Below are 19,354 nucleotides of genomic sequence, written 5' to 3'. Positions count from 1 at the left end.
CATTGTTACGTCGCAAGTGGCGCTGACTTCGAATACTGCAGATGATCACTGCACTGTGCGTAGCTGTCTGCTAGCTGTCACTTTACGACGGGACAAGAGTGAATTGTAAAAGATGTTCGGTAAATTTAATAATTTTCTTAAGACAATTTATTATATACATAATCGGAATTTATCTAGAATTGTCCTAAGTGGCGATTGGACACGGTAACATTAGTGTATTTTTATCTTTTCTTCTCTCGTTAGGTTGTTGTTGGTGTTGTGCTGCATTACGTCCCAGATACAAAAGACTCGTTGACAACATCTTTCCAGTCAATCCACAGGTAAGTGCTTTGTAATGTCGTTTCTAAAATTTTTCTTTCTTCTGCAAAGCTTGACTTTGCGTTGACGGACGAATATACATAAATCAATACCGAAACGTTGTCCTTGACAGTAGGAACTAAAATGGTTATTCCATCATATATATTGTGGAATAACCTATGATATTTGAGGGAAATATAAGATCTTACATATATACGTAAACTGCTGTTTTATACATGATGGTACATGTATTCGCTTCTTTGATTGTCAGGATGGCTTGATTAAAAACAATATGGAAAAACTGACGTTCTACTCACTGAGCAGTCCTGAGAAATTGGACAGGATTGGGGAATACCTGTTTCAACGCGCTTCCAGAGATATTTACAGGTACGCTGTGACAGCTTTCATCAATTGATTTCACTTGAACTTTGCAACGACACGTATCTTTGGTATCATTTATATTATGATATAAATGGTTATGTAAATAATTATATGTTGTTACACATAGTGGAGATAATGACTGTTAATTAAAAGTATGACTGGCAAAGTAATTCAATGCAAGTGTATGTAACATGCTTGTCTGATAAAAAATCATGTCCTGATAGGAGGAGAAATGGCTTTGTCGTTATCGCCATGGAAGCAATGGACCAGTTGTTGGTAGCTTGTCACGCACAGACTTTGAATCTCTTTGTCGAAAGTTTCTTGAAAATGGTGCAAAAGTTATTAGAATCCACGGATCCTCAGTTACAAATCCTTGCAACTCAATCGGTAAGTTCAATAAAAAAATAACGTTTATTAATTCTTTTATTCCATTGATATATTCGATTCTGTTCCAGTTTGTCAGATTTGCCAATATTGAGGAGGACACGCCGTCGTATCACACACGTTACGACTTCTTTGTGTCGAAGTATTCCGCAATGTGTCATTCTAATAATGACAATCCCACCATTCGCAAGCAAATTAGACTTGCTGGAATTCAAGGACTGCAGGTATATTGATTATTATGCGTCACATTCTATATTTTATGCCTGTCTATCTAAATGTGTCTTTGAACACAGGGCGTCGTGAGAAAGACTCTGTCAGATGACTTAGTCGAGAATATTTGGGAGCCTGTACATATGGACAAGATCGTACCGTCATTACTGTATAATATGCAAAATTCAAGGTAGGTATTCAAATTAGGATTAACGTATACTGTGAAACAGGTTTGCAGCTGCTTTGTATTTTCAGATACGCCGATAAGGAAGATGCAACACCGGACAGTCCAACCGAGGAACGATTGGATCCTCCACAATTTGCAGAAACTTGCATGCGAGAACTAATTGGACGTGCATCATTTGGTCACATCAGATGCGTTATAAGACCTGTATTAAGGTATAAGATAAATTTTCTTGTTAGGAATTATTGTATATTTATTTATTTAATTAAAATATTAATAATTATCTGTTTACAGGCATCTGGATAATCATCAACTGTGGGTTCCTAATTATTTTGCAATACATACTTTTAGAATAATTATGTTTTCTATTCAGGTATTTTATATATTATGATGCACTTCAAGCAATGTAAATATTAACGTCAGACATCAGCAATTTTTTGATATATTTTCTAGTCGCAGTATTCTTACACTGTGGTAGAAGCTTTAATGACGCATCTCGACGATCATTCCAAGTCGCCTCCGAAAATTCGTACCAGCATGGCGGATACTTTATCGAAAATTATATCAATCGCTGCAGGTGAAAGTGTTGGTGAGTAAATATATAAAGTTAATAAAATTAAATACAGTTTTGATATGTAAATTTTATACGTGTATACGTATATTTTTTGGTGTTATCAAGTCCATTATGAATGTATACTTTTAGGGCCATCCGTACTGGAAATTATAAATTCCTTGTTGTCTCATCTTCGAGTTAGCGTAACAAGAAATCAGTCGTCGAGTGTTGATGAGCGATTGTACCAAGAAGCTCTTATTAACGCCCTCGGAGAATTTGCAAATCATCTTCCGGATTATCAAAAAATTGAGATTATGATGTTTATCATGAGTAAGGTTCCGTACAGTCAGCCAGACCGCGTTGAACCAGTTGGTAAAGGAGATGTATTGCTCCAAAGCATACTCTTAAAGTCATTATTGAAGGTAACTCTTACTTTCATTATTATTATTATACAGTAATAAACAAAATGATCAGCTAGAGCTCTAATTACTCTTTATTTGTCTGCGCGCAGGTCGGAACAAAGTATCAAACAATCCAGTTGAACACAACGTTTCCACCTAGCTTTTTGAACCCGCTGCTCAGAATGTCATTAGCAGCGGATGCTGAAATGAGGCTTCTTGTACAAAAAATATTTCATACTCTGATCGACAGACATCGGAACATCACGAAACTCGCTAAGCCAACGTAAATTTATTTTCCATGATTATTCATTAGCCGTAACATAAATTTTTCTTAATATTTGCTGTCTCTCCTTTATGCGATTTTTTTGCAGAATATACGATAACCGGTTTTTCTTTTTCCAGCGTGAACGTAGCAGAACTCGGACTTGTTATTGAGAAAGCATCTAGACCTGACGTAATCTTTATTCGGAAACATGGTCACGAGATCTACTTAGCACTGTACGAATCGTTGGAGATGTGCAGTAACTCCGTAGAAAATTTGGAATCTATTTACACGACATTGGCATTACTTGCCATCGAATTGGCTTCTGAGGAGACCGTAATGGACTTGTTGAGATTGGTATTGAGCCTTCAGGACTTGGCGCTGACAAATGTGCAAATCAGTCTTTCACTTAAGTTCAATTTACACGCGACAGTTATCAGTTTGTTGGTTTTGATATCGTATGTTTGTAATATTACCGCTCTTATGGACTACGCGAAAAAAGTAAGTAGCTCAAGATCTTTCTATAATAAATTTATTACGCTCGTGTCTTCTCTCCCTCTGTTAAACTTACAAGCTTGTCAGACCAAAATGTAGAATTGAATAAATCTGTTTTAAGGTAGTGGAAGCGCGCCGAAATGATAGCCCACATTTGCTACCGGATTTGCAATCGAAGTATGACACTGGTCTGACGTCTAGATTGGCGCCGGCTCTTTTAGTTGATCAAACTGTTGTCCACGAGTGCCTAAAAGGAGCCGGTTTTGATTGTGGAAAATTGCAAGGCTCGGGTTATAGTAATTCTCTACAACACAGGTAATGGAATATATATATATATATATATATATACGAGTATATAACAGCTTATTAAAAGATCACTTATTGTTAGTGATGGACATTAAGTCTTAAAAAGAAGTACACTTTATTATATAAATAATAAATAATAAATACTCTCTTGTTAGGCATTCTTGGGTCGATGCTGGACGTAATTCGCTGGCTGATATTAACTCTGGAGGTCCAGAATTGGACAGTGCAGGCTCATCACCTAGCGTGCAAAAGGTATACCTTAAATGTTTCCCCAATTTTTATTCAATTTAACAACTTAATGAATTCATGAGACTATTGTTTTTATATTATCTACGTCTTTGATATTCTTTGAATCATTATCTCTTCTACATTGTAACAATCATTACTCTCTTTATCTCAAACTAATGTTTTGTAGAAATTACCTGGCGAGGAATTAACATTTGAAAGCATGAAAAGAATTTTGACGGAGAATAACAATAATCAGGGTGTGGAAGAAGAAAAGCGAATGCAGCTTTCCGAGTTCTTTAGAAACGCACCATTCCAAGATCTAGTGTCAAAGACGCAGCCAAAGGTACAAAAACATTTTTCTTACTAAAATTATATCGCACGCACATATTTTAAAGTACCTATAGCTATAATACAACTTTCCATTTTTTTTTCTGCCCGCAGCACGAAGTCTTACAGAGTAAATTATCGGAGATATTCAATTCTTTGTCTGTTGATCCACGCAACGCAGTTCCCACGACTGGGCCACAGACAGACGCTAAACCAAGTCAGACACCAGCTTACGAGATACACTTTCCTGAGCTGTTTGTATATTAAAATATTAATATTCTTGTTGCGTTATAATGTTAACCAAAATGTAGTGTTGCATTGTATTAGACCTTGTATATGTGACAGCAATATGAACCGTAGTCTAAATGGCTAAACGAGTAGTATGGCTAACTGCTATATGCCTTATATAGATTGATTAATGTATATAGTAAAAGTTAAGGTACGAGATCTTTTTATGTTTTATATAGCTGGTCACATATAGTTTTTGATGTTAAAAGTTATCTCTGCTTATTCGTCTCTGATAAGCAAGTATTTAATCATGCTCTCAGTATACTCCAAGCTCGTGATTGGAAGATGGCAATATAGTCATAGATACAGAAAAGTTGTTGCGAATATACTTTACAAATAAAAATTAAGACACATGTTATCAACGTGAAAGAAAACATTTAATATCTCGTGATGCTCGTCTCTGGTTTTCACGATTATTTGACGACGCGATATGTATGGGGAAAAATGCATATGCTTGATGAAGCAATACAACTTTTTATTGTGTTTTATTCTGTAAAGACCTGTATCATTACATCATTAGTCATTGTCTATGTGATTGTTTTTTTTTGTTTAATATCACTGACAATTTTTGTATAAAATATTTTAAAGACGCCTTTTTATACCAAATACATAGTGAGTGGAATGAACACAGATTGTTTTGCGAATACCTGAAAGATTCCTTTATTCAACCGCTCATCATAGGAACACGATTAATCGGTTTTAAATCAAGTACACAAGTTAAGTAGCATCTCTTGGAGAGCAGATAGTCCAACTACGTACATATATGATCTTACAGTCTAACACCTATGTGATATCGTTTGGATACTGTTGGATGTGAGATTTATACATTATACATCGTTCCCGCATGGCGCGGAACAACGTTAACGTTTTATATATATTACTTCGCGAGAATCGCAATATAATCTTTATAATTGTCCGAGCGATTGAATTAAGGCATTAGCATAGGATGTGCCATTCGTGCGATGACTACTTAACATAATACAATTTGATGCGTATCTTTAATTTTTTTTGTTTGTATTGAAATTGCGTTTGGTCAATTTGGTGTACACTCTACGAGGTATTTCAGGGCTCCACCTTCAGCAGCTCCACATCGAAAATAAGAACAGAGTTTGGTGGAATAGTGTGTCTTTGTCAAGGCCAACATCGTTATTCATTTGTCTAATGTTTCATCAAATGGAGGACTAGAAATGTGAAATTATAGATGAATTTATCATAATAAGTTTGAATAATTAATTTATAGCTTTATGCAATTTTTGATATCAAAGGATATATTCCAGGGTGGCCTCGGCTACCGTAGGCAAAATCTGGAGAACAGGTTAATTTTGCCCGTTGGCCGACGCACATTTGTGCGACTCCCATATCCCAGCCCTTAATTACTTCACCCTTGCCAATTCTGAACTTAAATGGCACGCCACGGTCCCTGCTGGAATCAAATTTCTTCCCATTGTCAAGAGTACCTACGAGATTGTACAGGAAGTTAATAATAGAAAAATATAACAAGTACCTACAAGATTAAATAGGAAATTAATAATAGAAAAACAAATTAATTTCTGTTGTATACATAGCAATAGCCTAAAAATTCTTTATGTTATGAGAGATATGTAAATGTGATCCAATATTAAATAATTATATAATACTTACCAGTATAATGGACAACCACTGTTTGCCCAGTTTTTGGATAGGTTTGACCTATAATACAAAAGTGTATTTAAAATAAGATTCAATGATTACAGAGATACAAATTGGTATTTAAAACTCGATTGGCAGTGCTAACGTAGGAGAAATACTATTTCATTATTTCCAGATCTCATCTGAATAAATCGAGGTAAAATACCACGACGTCGTCATGGTGTTGTAAGTCGCGAACGAGGCACACGTTGGCGAACGCGGAATTGCACTACCTGAGTGTAAAACCGCGAAGGAGGAAATTCAGCAACGAGGAATTTTCGGTAGATCTATAAAAAATGAAACCTATAATTACCGTCTCCAGGACTCAAGACTTCGACATCCACGCCCATGACTGCGTACTTTTCCCCGTACAACGGCAAGAGTCCGTTTTCAAGACGACAGATTCGCGCGGGAGTCGGCGGTATCTGTCGAGTCGACTTGCTTAAAGTGGTGGAGCGAAATTCACATAAAAGGGCACTATCCACAGCGCCTCGAGAAACGATGCCAATCCAGTGCACCGTTCAATGAATATAGCAGGGTATATGGAATATCAAGAATACCTTCCGCGATGGAGGACATAAATAGCTCGAGCGATTCCGCACGGAGTAAAGATGATAGATGGCGGTACAAAACCAAGAGTGGCAGGTTCTGAATGCTTTTCTCTGATTGGTTGAAAAGTAATCGCCAATCGCAGTCGGCAATCGCTAATGTGATTCGGGCCTTATATCTGGTTTATATGGCGGGCCGCCATTGGCGACCTCAATCATTAGTTTTCAAAGAGTCCGCTACGAGCCTCCACCGTCTACATTGGCCATTTCCATTGACATAGGAATATATGGACGGAGCCTTTTACGAGGGGAAGCTGAGATTAGCGGTAAGGGGAGAGCACTGGCACTTCGTGTAACTTCGGCTGTTCGGGTATGTTCGGTTTCGCCAGTGATATATATATATATATATATATATATATGTACGATGAGTTATTGTGTGTGTCGGAATGTAGCAATCACATTAATGCAAAAAGGAAAAATTGGCAACAACTTATGAAAGAAAATGATCCGAAAATTTCTTTTCATCTGTAAGTAAAATACATACAATTGTAGGTTATACACAATGCCGGTAAAACGTTTCAGATATTGTTATGTGTTTATTATTATTTAAATTTATTATTATTGTGTTAAGAAAGAATTTTGGCTTGATTATACACCTAGACCGAGTAATGGTGGCACCGAAAGACGATCTTATTTAATTATTATATTTGTAACGTAATTTAGATGTAACATTGTTACCTACTGAGGAGGACCACATCCCGTATGGTCGAAACGTCGTTCTAATAAAAAGAATTATAGCCAGTTGTGTCGAATATTAATCGTACTCGTTTACTGAAATTATCTACTGGCGGTGTTAAGAAAGAATTTTGGCTTGTTTATTATTATATTCATATGAACAATTGTTCAATAACAGTTTTTCATTTATAGTTTTTATTAATTCATATATTTAATAATAAATATATATATATAGTCAAATCGTATATATTATTATTAAATATATGAATTATAATAACAACTATAAATGAAAAACTGTTATCGAACAATTATTCATATGAATATAATAATAAACACATAACAATATCTGAAACGTTTTACCGGCATTGTGTATAACCTACAATTGTATGTATTTTACTTACAGATGAAAAGAAATTTTCGGATCATTTTCTTTCATAAGTTGTTGCCAATTTTTCCTTTTTGCATTAATGCGATTGCTACATTCCGACACAATACAATAACTCATCGTACATGTAATTTCAGTATCATAACTTTACAAAACTTTATCGAGTATCATTCGGGCGATGTCGAGAACAGCCGAACTCGCCCGATTTGCCAGCAGCCTCTCCTTACCGCAAATCTCAGAACCCCCCTTGCCGAAGTTCGTAGCATAGGCTCCGTCCATATATTCCTATGTCAATGGCCATTTCTGTTTTGTTGAGTACGAAGTAACTATTGAAGGTTATAATCATCTACTTCGGAGCGGCATTTCGTCGTTAAAACTGAAATAAGTATAAAAAGAAGAGGAAATTTACTCGTTGACGTGATTATTCTGATACCAAATGATTATTAGGTGTTCTATCTTCGCTGTAAAAGGAGAATACCATAATCTAAAATGACGAACATTGAAATGAATAACGAGGTAAGATATACGCGAGATTTGGTTTTGCTACATCAACTTACTTATATTTATTGTTACTATGGAATTATTTATTTTATAATATAAATGTTATATTTTTAGATCGTCCTTCTACGACATACGGTTCGTCAAGCACGTGTTTGTGTAGTGAACAAGTTAACCAAAGAACTTAAACTCTTGCAAAACAAACACGGAAATGAGACACAGCAGGAGAGGTATAAAAGAAAAGCCAATAAACTTATCTCCGAAATTCACGCATTAAAAACTATTAAAGAAGATAATATTTCGAAATATGGTATCATGGATGAAAGAAGTCTAACCGAAACATTGCAAGATCAGTCTTTGAGTGACGGCGACCGTGTAATGGCAAGAATTGTTCATTACAAAACCCTCTACAAGAAAATAACGCAATTTAAAGAGAAGTTCCCGAATTGTAAACAGTATTTAACAGAACAAAGAAAGAGGCCTGGAAAGTTAAAAAGTAAGACTAAAAATGTGTCGAAGAAGAATAACCTGCATAAACAAGATAAGAACATAAAGAAACGGAAGGTTCCTCTCGGCGAAAATTTGCCACACAGTTTTGAAGATGACGAAAGAAATTCTGAGTTACCTGAAGTAAAGAATGTCTCACGTAAGCGCAAGAAATTATCGGATACAGTTGTAGAAAGCAAAAAGTTAAGAGAGACGGAGGAGAGTGATACCTCAGCTGATGAAGGTATGGATGAGCAGCCAAACATGACTAAACTGTGCAACGTTACAAAGGAGGCCACGATAAAAAGATTTACAGAATTCCTAGGAGAGCAGGAGTCCAACGACGATGTGCAGACATCTGTCGAAGATAGAAATCCCACGGGTACTACAGTCACGCAAGAGAATGCGGTAGATGATTTCTTCATCACGGAAAATAATCAAGATTACAGAAGCAACCAGATTAATGCTGTGACATTAAACACAAACTCTCGCCAACCTAATGCACAAACTAGAGCATTTCCGTCGAATAATCGGTTCACAGAACAAAATGCAAAATATAGGAATGATACAAGGTTGAATAAAAGTCAGAGATACAACGAGTTAAAGTGTAAACCAAATTTGGAGAGTCGGAATAAAAAAACATTTATGAGAACAGAGAAAAGAGAAACTAACAAAATAAATAAGGACGTAAGTAAGAATAATTTACATGATATTAAAAATACGGAAGAGAATGTCAATTTGCATCCCTCTTGGTTGGCTAAGAAGAAACAGCAAGAAATCATGAGTCAAGGATTTCAAGGCAAGAAAATTGTGTTCAGCGATTATTAAATGTAAATAACTTGTAAATAAGGAATTTATTAAATAAATTTAACATGTTTTCAAAATGCATCGTTTATTATATATTTTTGCCAAAAATTGTTTATATACATAGATACATACATACATACATTTTTTCCTACGTGCAGATGTTCAAATTTAATGTTTACTTAACATACATAACATTTATTGTGGACTGTCTTTAATTATATTGTGATGTCTTCTTTGCTGTATGGATATCAAATTATTGTAAAATAGAAAGCTATTATTATAGATTTTCATATGCAAATATCCTTTTTATGCGAAACAATTGTTTAATAACGTTTTTGGAAATGTTTCATTGGGGTAAATAAAATGAGTAAAATAATCAAGACATCCAGTTGAATATTTAATGTTTGAAAATTAAGTGTCAGTTAAATACTTAATTTTTAATGGTATTTTTTTTAATTTTTAATTGCTCTCTTACAAATGAAAATTTAAAATGGATATAAAGTGCTTAAGGATCCCTATGACAAGGAAACTTCATAAGGATAAATACCGGTCCCTGAACATACTCCGCACAAAGAATTTATCTTTTCAGAGTGCGTTGTTTTTGCGCATGTATAACTACTTGGGAGCTCACAGGAAGACCTTTCCTTCGACGAACAGCATCCATATAGCATTTAGCTCGATTATCGCTGTCCGCCTTTTCACCGAAGTGAAGATATTCCTCTTCCGTAGATGGCACCCAGTAAGGATCCTGTTCGATTACCTACAAATAAATTTGTTTAAATAATTAATATTAAAAAAGGAAGAAATTAAGATAAATTTAAATGGAGTAGAAAAGAAAGAATATTTTGTGTTTCTTCGGATTATAAATATCTTCAAACACAATTTAATTTAATTTCTTATCCTTGAACGTTTTAGTGATTGTTAAAGATAATAATATTTAAGATCTCAATCAAATTTTCATTTTTATTATTTTCTAAATTTCGTTTTTCTTAAAAACATCAAACTCATATAACTTAAATTCATCACAATAAATAACATGACGCGAAATATCACAAGATATGAAGATGTGCTCGACAGCTTACCTCCCAATGACTAAAAACTAGTTGCGGACTAGCCAATCCGGACGTTTGCGTACGCAGTTCTCTCGCAAGGTGGAAGCTCTCCAGAACCGGTAAAGTGGCCAATACTCTGAATTGTCCACCGAAGCCGTGAGCATTTTCCGCGGATATGATGCGGCCTTGTCTCTTGCCAAAAACAGCGTACAATTTTCCTGTAAGAACAACCATCATTAATTTTCTTGTCTTCGGTCTCTCAGGACGAACGGTATCGTAACGAGTGTTCGTGTACCGAGTGCCGCTATAAAGTTTCTTTATAGCATTCCCCGATACGATACCTTTGCATTCTTAATAATGATAAACATTTATATGGTAAGAGCTTATTATCGCATATGCCACAGTACTTTATAAAATATTTCGCAGAGGGAGAGAGAGAATGTAAAAATAAATAATTCATAAAGAGATATTTATATAATACAAAACTGATACTAATTGCAAATGATTGGATACGAGAATAAAAATAATTAACTCTGTAAATCAAAATATTATCGCATGACGCTTTCTGTAATGCATATTTCTTCAATGTTGTAGAATTATTAGCTCATTATGGTGGAAAATATAAAGTGTACTCGCGAGAGGAAACAGACTTGCGAAAAAAGGAAATATAATGTACGAAGGTGAGTTCGGTCGAATAATCACAGAAAGGAGCAGATCGTTGGCGAAAAACTGGCTCGCCGGTAAAAGAGCGAGGAAGAGGGAAAAGGGAAGGTTGCAAACACTGTTGCAGAAAACTATGCAGAACGGTGGATCGCGGCAAAACAGATCGCCGCGCGAATGCAAACGGGTCGACCTCCGGAGAAAGAGTAAAACACTCGTTAATACGCTCTCGGGGAGCGGAGAACGCGCTTCGTGCGGAGCGCCGGAGAAGAGAGGATGCGATACAAGGACAACGGCAACGACGTGTCCCGAGAAAACGGCGACGATGAAAACGTTCGAAGGAGAGATAGAGAGGCCCTGGATAGAGAGTAGCAGTGGGGATGACGTAAGAGCAAGAGAAAGAGCGGGGACAGGAGCAGTCAAGAATGAGAAGAGAAGGCGGGAGGGGGAGGGCGAAGGAAAAGAGGTGGGGGCATCCATTCATGCTTTACTTCTGGCTTTTAAGAGTCCAGTCGAGCGGACGGCATACCTTCGTATAGGCTGATCTCGTCCGACGTTCCGTTTCACTCAGCCTCCCGACTGCTCGCTTGCTCGCTTCTCGAGAGGACACGCAAGATTCGCAAAAAGAAGCCACGATCGGACCGATCGACGGATCGCTACGAGTAATTTGAGGCAGGATCCGCGACGTAGTGAGAGTGCGCTAGTGTGATACGCTCTATTGACTTGGACCAAGATATCGCGGATAACGATCGGCAGACCATTCCTTCACGTTGTTCGAGATCGGACGGTGGCAAAACGCGAAAGGAAAAAACGACAAAGCAGAAATCTAGCGATAATAAACAGAACCACGTGGCACGCCCGTTTATTGTTACCGAAGGAACACATCCGTGAAAACTGAACCGAAATACACGAGTTTTGTTCGCGAAAATCGATGATTTCAGTTTTCAAGAAAGTGGAATTAAATTCGTCGATTCGACTCCGGTCGAACGAGCCACCAGAACAATTATCCAAGTGATCTACCACCGGAAAGATCTTTCCGCTTCTCTCCGATGGTCGATATATGAAACTCGCATTTGAAAGTCGCGAAGATGGACTTCAAATAGGAGCAAATTACCGGCGTTCGAGTTTCCTCGAATCTTTTTGCGGCTCTTCTGCTACGAGTGTTCTTACTATGAGCGTTTCCTTAATCCTTCTCTCGCTCGTTCTGAACGCCTTGTCGCGCAAATAAGAAGGTGAATGTATCGAACCCCTTCCATTCTTTTTATTGCACCCCCCCACCGTGAGTAAAGCACCTTAACGCAGCAAACGTTCCCTCGAGAACGCAAACAGCGATTGCCGATCTTCGCGAGATTCTTTATCGGAAAGGAGCTTCTCTACCTCTCGTAATACGATGACCGGCAAAAGGATACAGCACCTGCTGTACACCCTGCTAGCGATCATCGGCATCATCCGTCGAAGCAAATGCGAGCTTCCCGTCGATCCATTCGAGGGGGCCGAACATGACGAGTACCTCAACGAGTATTTATTTTTTGACGAGAGCAAGTACCTCGCCGAACTACAGGAGTTTGACGATACGATGCTCGAAATTGATCTGATCAATCGTAACAGAAGGCACAGATTGACGCACGAGGAACCTAGAGTGCTGTACCAAATCGGGGTAAGCCAGTCATCGATATTAAATAATAAAATAATAATAATTGACGATGTAATCACTAAATTCTTCCAAATTATTATTAACTCAATAGCTTATTTTTAAGCATTATATATATATATTTTTGTATTTATATATAAAATATAATTAGAAACTTAAATAAGGAGGATTGACCATATCTGATACGCGTGTAATGATGATTCCGATATTACGTACAGAAGCATGTTCAACACACGGAAGACTAAAGTAACATTCCACCTAATCACGTAAACGCAAGCTATGCGCATTACCGCTACACCTTGTACTTTCGATCGAGCAATCTCCACGATTTAAATGCGATACATTAAATCCTTATTGCGCGAACGTCTCCTCGAGTTTCTCGAGGACTCGTTCGTCAACTTCGTTCCCTCAAGATCACGTTAAGCTGTCCGAGTGAATCGTCGCCTAAATTGCTGCGGAAAGCGGCTAAACGTTTAGCAGCCTAATCTTGGCGAGTCTATCTTAACGAGCCACGCAATTGCATCGCCGAGAACATCACGATGTGATTACGTTACGTGTAACGTATGGTGCTTCTCATAATCTTCTCGCTCGCACGGATTTTCGCGAAATCAATTTTAGTCGCTTGATATATCCTGTTCTCGTGAAAATAGAAGTCGCGCGACTGTAGGATGTGTCTGCGACGATATTTATGCACGAGTTTATATACTCTCGAGAAGCATTCCGAGGATTTGAAGCTAAATCGTCCGCTTACAGACGCAGGAAATATGGAGAGGGGAACATAGCCGTTAGCAAAGAGCGGCGCCCACTCCGTGCTCGAACCTGTTGCTGTCGTTGCTGTAAACACCTACGTATCGAACGTATGCGTGAGTGTATGCGTGCGTGTACAGGCCCGCCGGCGCGCGTGTGCGCGTATGGGGTACGTGCGTAGGTCTACACGTGCGGACAATCGCGACACCCAAGTACGACGTATCGTAGATACGTACGTTCGCACGTGGGCCGAGAGTACGTGCGCAAGAATGATGCAGTGGGGATGACGACACATCTCGAGGAGAGAAAACCACCGCTCGCGATCGGACAAAAGTCACGCGGCTCCATGAAATCGCGCGAGCAGGCACGCGTGCCCCGGCTGTTGCTCGGAAAAGTGGATCCTTCCCTTTTAATTATCGCGAGTCCTGCGCGTTTTTCTTTTCCTCGCTCTTTCCCCTTGCCCCTGCCGTGGTTACACCGACTCGCAACGGGAATTTGATGCCAATAAAATTTGTTAAATCTGTTCGAATGATTCGGGGGAGCACTGTGGTAGCGGAAGAGTAGTCCTCTTTCCCAGAAATCGTTCTACTCTCGAGTAGCCTGCATCACGGCCAGCTTTCCGAACGTACGGAATGATTAATAGGTACGGATCGAGTGCGCGAGCGATTAATTATTCTGTCGATTATGTGGAGCGCTCGGTGCCATTATATTTTCGATCGCTCGGCGAGATTTCCAGGCTTAGGCACATCCGGTATAGCTATATGGAACGATGTCGAGCGAGGCGATCTTTTTACTAACGCCATCCATCCATCCGACCAGATTCTCTGCGTCGTCGTGCGTCTTGCCTCTCTTTTCTTCTCTTTTTTTTTGTCCCGTAGCTCGTTCCTCGTCTCGCGCGCCCTTCTTCTCTTCATCGTCGTCGTCGGTGCCTAGCGGCTACCTCCACCTCCTTTGCCTTCGTGTAGTATGTCCATCCCGAGTGCCAGGTGTCATTTTCATTGCGGCCGTGCGAGAAGCGAGAGACGCGTGAGAACTTCCGGATGGTTTACGGCGCCCTTCCGGTCCTTCTATTATCCCATTTTAGTTTACCGTCGCTGTGTGCGTGAATCCCGCTGCCTGCTATATCAGCTTCAAAAACTTCCTTCGCCTTTCGTTTCCCTGCCTTTTCTTTCGTTCTTAGAGCCGACGGAAGTAGGGATAAAGAGATGCGTAGAAAACGTCGCACGGCGAGGATAACGCCGGCAAGCAAGCACGATTAACGATTGGAAGCTATTGAAATCGCAGTCACGTCGCGAAGCGAATTAGACGTGATGCAAAGGCGCTCTGAAGACTTTATTTTGCGGTAGTTGAGGCACGACAAATGTAGCTGGCTACGATGTGTTGGAGAAATTACGAGCGACTTCACAAGCGAATCCAGAATTGTTAAATCATCACTCATGTTATAATCCGTTGCTCGTCGAACAATATTTGCGGATGTATAGGCTTCGAGCATGAACCAGATCAAAGGAGATTTTTCCCCATAAAAAGCTACTCGCACAATCCGTTGTATCGTGGCGGATAATAGTAGTAGTAGTAATAGTAGTACACCCTCAGAAAGGATTTCTGATAACAAGACGAAAAATATTCTTGACTAATTTAATCGTATTACAAGTATAAAAAATATGAAAATAAAACAATTTTTAATTTAAATCAGTAATTTCTATTCTTCTCTCTCGAATTAAATAAGATTGTCTTACTGTCTTGAGACAAGAATAACATATACAAATTTATGCTTATATATTCTTGTATGTAGAATAATTTGATATTAGCGCCACTTTATAGTAGGCTTTGTCGATGTCGACGCATCATTTTCTCACAGTCGCTCGTCGACTCGGCGCTTCTGCGTCCTTTATTCCGATAAAACGGCCAATATTTATGTGTTGCAATCGAAAATCGGGAAAGTGTTTCTGTTATTTACAATGAATAAGTGCAATACTCTACAAGAAATATTAAAAGATATGGAAATGTAAGTAAGTATATACAATATACTTACTTGAGAAATAAGATTCGAGATAAGACATTTCCACTTATTCATTGTAAATAACAGAAACGCAGAAACACTTTTCCGATTTTCGATTACAACACATAAATATTGGCCGTTTTGTGCAGATTCTACAAATTCTCTTACAAGAATAGAATAAGATGTCTTTTAGATCTCACAATATTCTTAAATCAAGAATATTGTGAACTTGCTACAAATTTTTATCTAAATCCTTCTGAGAAAATTAATGAGATAGCACCAAGATTATTTGAATCTAAATTTTCGAATTTTCTATTCAAGATTAAATTATGCTTCTTTTCAATAATAAATATGATTGTCGCTATAGCGATCTTATTTTATGATAGATTAAAGAGTAATAGCATCAAGTCCAGAAATCTTTTCTGTGGATGTAGTATATCAGTAATGCTGATAGTAGTTGTGCTGGAGGTTACGGTAGAAGCGACAAAAAGACAAACGAGATGAACGGATGGTCATAGCAAAAAGTCGAATGCTCACAGTCGGCGGTAAAACGGCGGAAGGCCATTTCCTCGAACGTTTCTTCGTTGAATGGTACGTTGCCTTAACTACTCCGACTCGCACACGCACCATCGTACGGCTCGATAAATGTACCGCGTTAATAGAAAATGCGCGTGACCGCGCGCGACAAACGTTCTCTCCGATAACCGCGTAATGTATCCGCGAACACATGGAAAGATAAATCGACGAATCACGGCGGAGAGTCATTTCTGATTCAACGGCACGACGAGTGCCGTACCGATGAAGCTATCATTGCTATCGCTGCCACGAGCGGAGACTCGCGGCACGTTTACTTGGAAAACGTTTCCAGAACTCGCATTCCAGGCGAGAAAAAATTAAAATGCGACACCGATCGAGATCCGGCGAGAGATACGGCGATACTTTGAGAGATATTTCGAGATTCTGTGGTCGCCTTATGGCAGTCGACGTTGTCGATGATAGGCCGGACAGGACGTACGCGATTGCCTCAATGAATGGACTGGCAACATCTAAATAGTCCAGTTATATAGCAGACTTTGTATCGTCGTCGGCAGAAAGAGCGGATATACTTTAGTTACGAGTCTGTGCGCAATCGTCTCGTTTATTTCATTAGCCGGGTACCACAGCGCGACACGTTCAAACGTTTATTGTTACGCAACGGTACAATCACTGTGATTTTAAACGCCCTATTAATAAATCTGTTATCGTTGCGAGATCTCGGGATCATGCGACCTTTTAATAGCAACATGTATTACGGATATACATATTAATCAAGCAATATCAGACGACCTACTAATGTACTGATATTAATTCGAAGAATGAAGGGATTTTACGCGACAAAAGAAGCAAGGAATTTCCGCGAGGGTGCTAATCGCACCATTTTATTAACGATGCGGCTGCTTGTTTGCGCAGGACAGCGAGAAGGAATTACCGGAGTGCGCGGACCGGAGCGAGGTATGTAGCAAGGTGGATTTATATGGTGCACCGTGGGTCGAGAGACAATGTCGTTGTCCGAACGGCCGTGCTTGCCCCAGCAGTCTTCACGGCGACGACGGACACACGATCGTCGATAAAACGCGCCGCTACAAGCTCTGCGAACCCGTGAAACGACTTCCCATCTGTCGTTACTTCAAGTTAGTTGCACACGAAATACATTCTTCTTGATCGAATCCTCAAAGTTTCCATCTTGATTTCATTTCTATCAATTTTATTGTGTATAAAAAATCTCTTTGCTGTGCAACAAGCGGATAAATTCTTTATTTATAAATTTTTCTCCGTGAAAATGTTATCAACCGCACGTTAATCATGCAAAACTGAAATCAGTGAAATTTAAATTTGATTGCATATTTTTATTTCAATATTCAGTTTAATGTACGTCTTGAAATATCGTGACTCTTTTTGTAGGGATATTACGTGGACACTGGCACCCGGGGGTGGTCCAGGAAACGCAACGGTACAACGAGTTCACTGCCGATGTCGACCAGGTAGTGTGCCGTACCTAGTGCGAAGACAACCGCACAGATCACCGGACGGAAATGAAGGCTTCATCTACGCCTTCGCTTGTTCCCCGCAAAGCGTAAGTTAACGAGTCTTCGCGGAAAGACGAAAATCACTTATCTGAAAATGCAATTTTTTAAACCTCCATAACTGATCTCTCTCTCTCTTTAGTTGCATCCCACGGTGTGAAATCCCTCTGAAATCCCTGTCGATTCACGTGCACATTAGTCTGAAATTTACTTTGGAAACTAAACTTCCTTTCAAAATAAATGACCCGTGAAACAGTAACTAAGATCTATGTCTGCCTGCAGAGAATACGATGCCAGCACAAGGAACCCTGCCGTCTATTCACCGTACGCAAAAGACGTAACTCGCAGCTCGAAGAGGTGAACGCCTCGCCGCTCTGCCAATGTCCGAGAGGACATCGGTGCCCCCGACGACACACGGATCCCGGTTCCTTGCCGGCAAGGTCCTACGCTGGTGTCTTAGAGATCAAGACTTACAGCGGTTACTGTATACGCTACCATGACCTCGACAAAGTGTCTTACGACGTCTGAGAGAGGCCGAATCATCATAATACTTCCGCTCCCGATATATCTGCAGTCGATGATCCATGATATTTGTCATTTGCCGGCGTTAGCTTTAACGCGAATTTATTATGCGTTCCCGTAAGAAATGGCACTACGGTCGATTCACTTTCCACAACTTAAGCGCAAAAAGCATTTGTTAGCAATTGACGCTTGCTCGCCGCCAACATTACCGAATCATCAACGAGTATGTTTATCTGGAAAATCGCTCAAGCAAGAATTTTCCGTACGATGATGAGCACAAATCTGAACGCGAGCAAACGAGAGATAACGAGGGAAGTCGATATATTGTAACTGACCGTGTATCAACCATACGATGCCGTGCCATGTATAATCTCTAGAGGCGTTGACAAATGTTGAATGTAAAAAGTATGTACAAAAACGTAGAGATAAGAGATATGTGTCATGCCGCCTATATACAATTTGTACAGTACGTTCAAAACGCCTCATATTCCCCCAATAATTAACGTAGCAGTAATTATCGTATTGTAACATTGATGAGCATCTTCTTAGTGCTATCAATTTTATAATCGCTTCATGCAATGTCACAGGCTTTGCAACTGTACTCGTTGTAATTTGTACATACCTATCTCTGATCTTCCGAAAATATTCTTCGAGGAACGTGTTGTACATGGTAGCGTTGTAAAATGATCAACAAGAAACTCTCAATGTTATTTGTTAATTTTACTTTAATTTAATAAAATATATACGACAATGTATTTAACTTTGCTTGTTTTTGCATCTCACGTACGTACGTTTTATATCAAAAAGAGAATATTATAAAAAAACAAATGTGATAAATAATTTCAAAAAACGTACGTAAACATTACACGTTCTTGTGCAGTAATAAAGACGATTTATCGATCTTTTTAAAGTCGTTGGATACTGCTAAAAGTTAAGGATAAGAAAATGTAGATACTTCTAATCTACCACAAGTCGATAAAGGCGATTTCATAGAAAGCTTTGATGATACTCCTAACGATATTAAAAAGATGCAAATTGTTCAAATACTGGTAAAACATTCTTTGTTAATAATAATGACAAATGTTTTGATTTAACACACACTAAAGATTACTTAATACTATCAATAAGGATTTATCTTGTTATTTTAATCAGTAATCATTGCATTTTCATATAATAAATATAACAAATGATTGAATAATTTTAGTGCTTATTGCACG

The 19,354-nt window shown here is 38.7% G+C and overlaps 5 protein-coding genes across 7 annotated transcripts in view; 3 read left to right on the top strand and 2 right to left on the bottom strand.

Moving 5' to 3' along the window:
* The first annotated feature begins 11 nt into the window (after positions 1-11).
* LOC105280436 (protein EFR3 homolog cmp44E) lies at positions 12-4,787 on the top strand. The gene is made up of 16 exons (XM_011341003.2): positions 12-119; positions 244-320; positions 569-684; positions 903-1,065; positions 1,134-1,286; positions 1,356-1,462; positions 1,528-1,671; positions 1,751-1,829; positions 1,910-2,045; positions 2,160-2,431; positions 2,521-2,693; positions 2,813-3,173; positions 3,289-3,482; positions 3,629-3,725; positions 3,889-4,044; positions 4,143-4,787. Exons 1-16 carry the CDS (start codon positions 113-115, stop codon positions 4,293-4,295), a joined length of 2,388 nt encoding a protein of 795 aa, XP_011339305.1. The 5' UTR covers positions 12-112; the 3' UTR covers positions 4,296-4,787.
* LOC105280437 (12 kDa FK506-binding protein) lies at positions 4,778-6,531 on the bottom strand. The gene is made up of 4 exons (XM_011341004.3): positions 6,298-6,531; positions 5,958-6,005; positions 5,587-5,773; positions 4,778-5,436 (listed from the first exon to the last, which is right to left on the bottom strand). The coding sequence occupies exons 1-4, from the start codon at positions 6,332-6,334 to the stop codon at positions 5,379-5,381; spliced, it is 330 nt and encodes a 109-aa protein (XP_011339306.1). The 5' UTR covers positions 6,335-6,531; the 3' UTR covers positions 4,778-5,378.
* Positions 6,532-7,909: 1,378 nt separating this feature from the next.
* LOC105280435 (serum response factor-binding protein 1) lies at positions 7,910-9,520 on the top strand. The gene is made up of 2 exons (XM_011341001.3): positions 7,910-8,168; positions 8,268-9,520. The coding sequence occupies exons 1-2, from the start codon at positions 8,142-8,144 to the stop codon at positions 9,462-9,464; spliced, it is 1,224 nt and encodes a 407-aa protein (XP_011339303.1). The 5' UTR covers positions 7,910-8,141; the 3' UTR covers positions 9,465-9,520.
* A 64-nt stretch (positions 9,521-9,584) lies between these two features.
* LOC105280434 (elongation factor-like GTPase 1) overlaps positions 9,585-19,354 on the bottom strand; it is a 31,879-nt gene continuing 22,109 nt past the window's right edge. For all 3 annotated transcript variants that reach the window (XM_011340999.3, XM_011341000.3, XM_020032003.2), the window contains exons 5-6: positions 10,526-10,713; positions 9,585-10,203 (exon numbers count right to left, since the gene is read on the bottom strand). In XM_011340999.3, coding sequence (XP_011339301.1) covers positions 10,021-10,203; positions 10,526-10,713 — 371 coding nt within the window. In that variant the 3' untranslated portion in view covers positions 9,585-10,020. The remainder of the gene's footprint in view (positions 10,204-10,525; positions 10,714-19,354) is intronic.
* On the top strand, positions 11,696-18,889 carry LOC105280431 (protein giant-lens). Its single transcript, XM_011340993.3, has 4 exons — positions 11,696-12,812; positions 17,002-17,222; positions 17,494-17,665; positions 17,898-18,889. The coding sequence occupies exons 1-4, from the start codon at positions 12,546-12,548 to the stop codon at positions 18,141-18,143; spliced, it is 906 nt and encodes a 301-aa protein (XP_011339295.1). The 5' UTR covers positions 11,696-12,545; the 3' UTR covers positions 18,144-18,889.

The sequence above is a fragment of the Ooceraea biroi genome, chromosome 1 (assembly GCF_003672135.1).
Source record: "Ooceraea biroi isolate clonal line C1 chromosome 1, Obir_v5.4, whole genome shotgun sequence".
Taxonomy (NCBI): Eukaryota; Metazoa; Arthropoda; class Insecta; order Hymenoptera; family Formicidae; genus Ooceraea; species Ooceraea biroi.
Note: the sequence above shows the minus strand (reverse complement) of the source record. Positions and strands in the feature narration are given on the sequence as shown.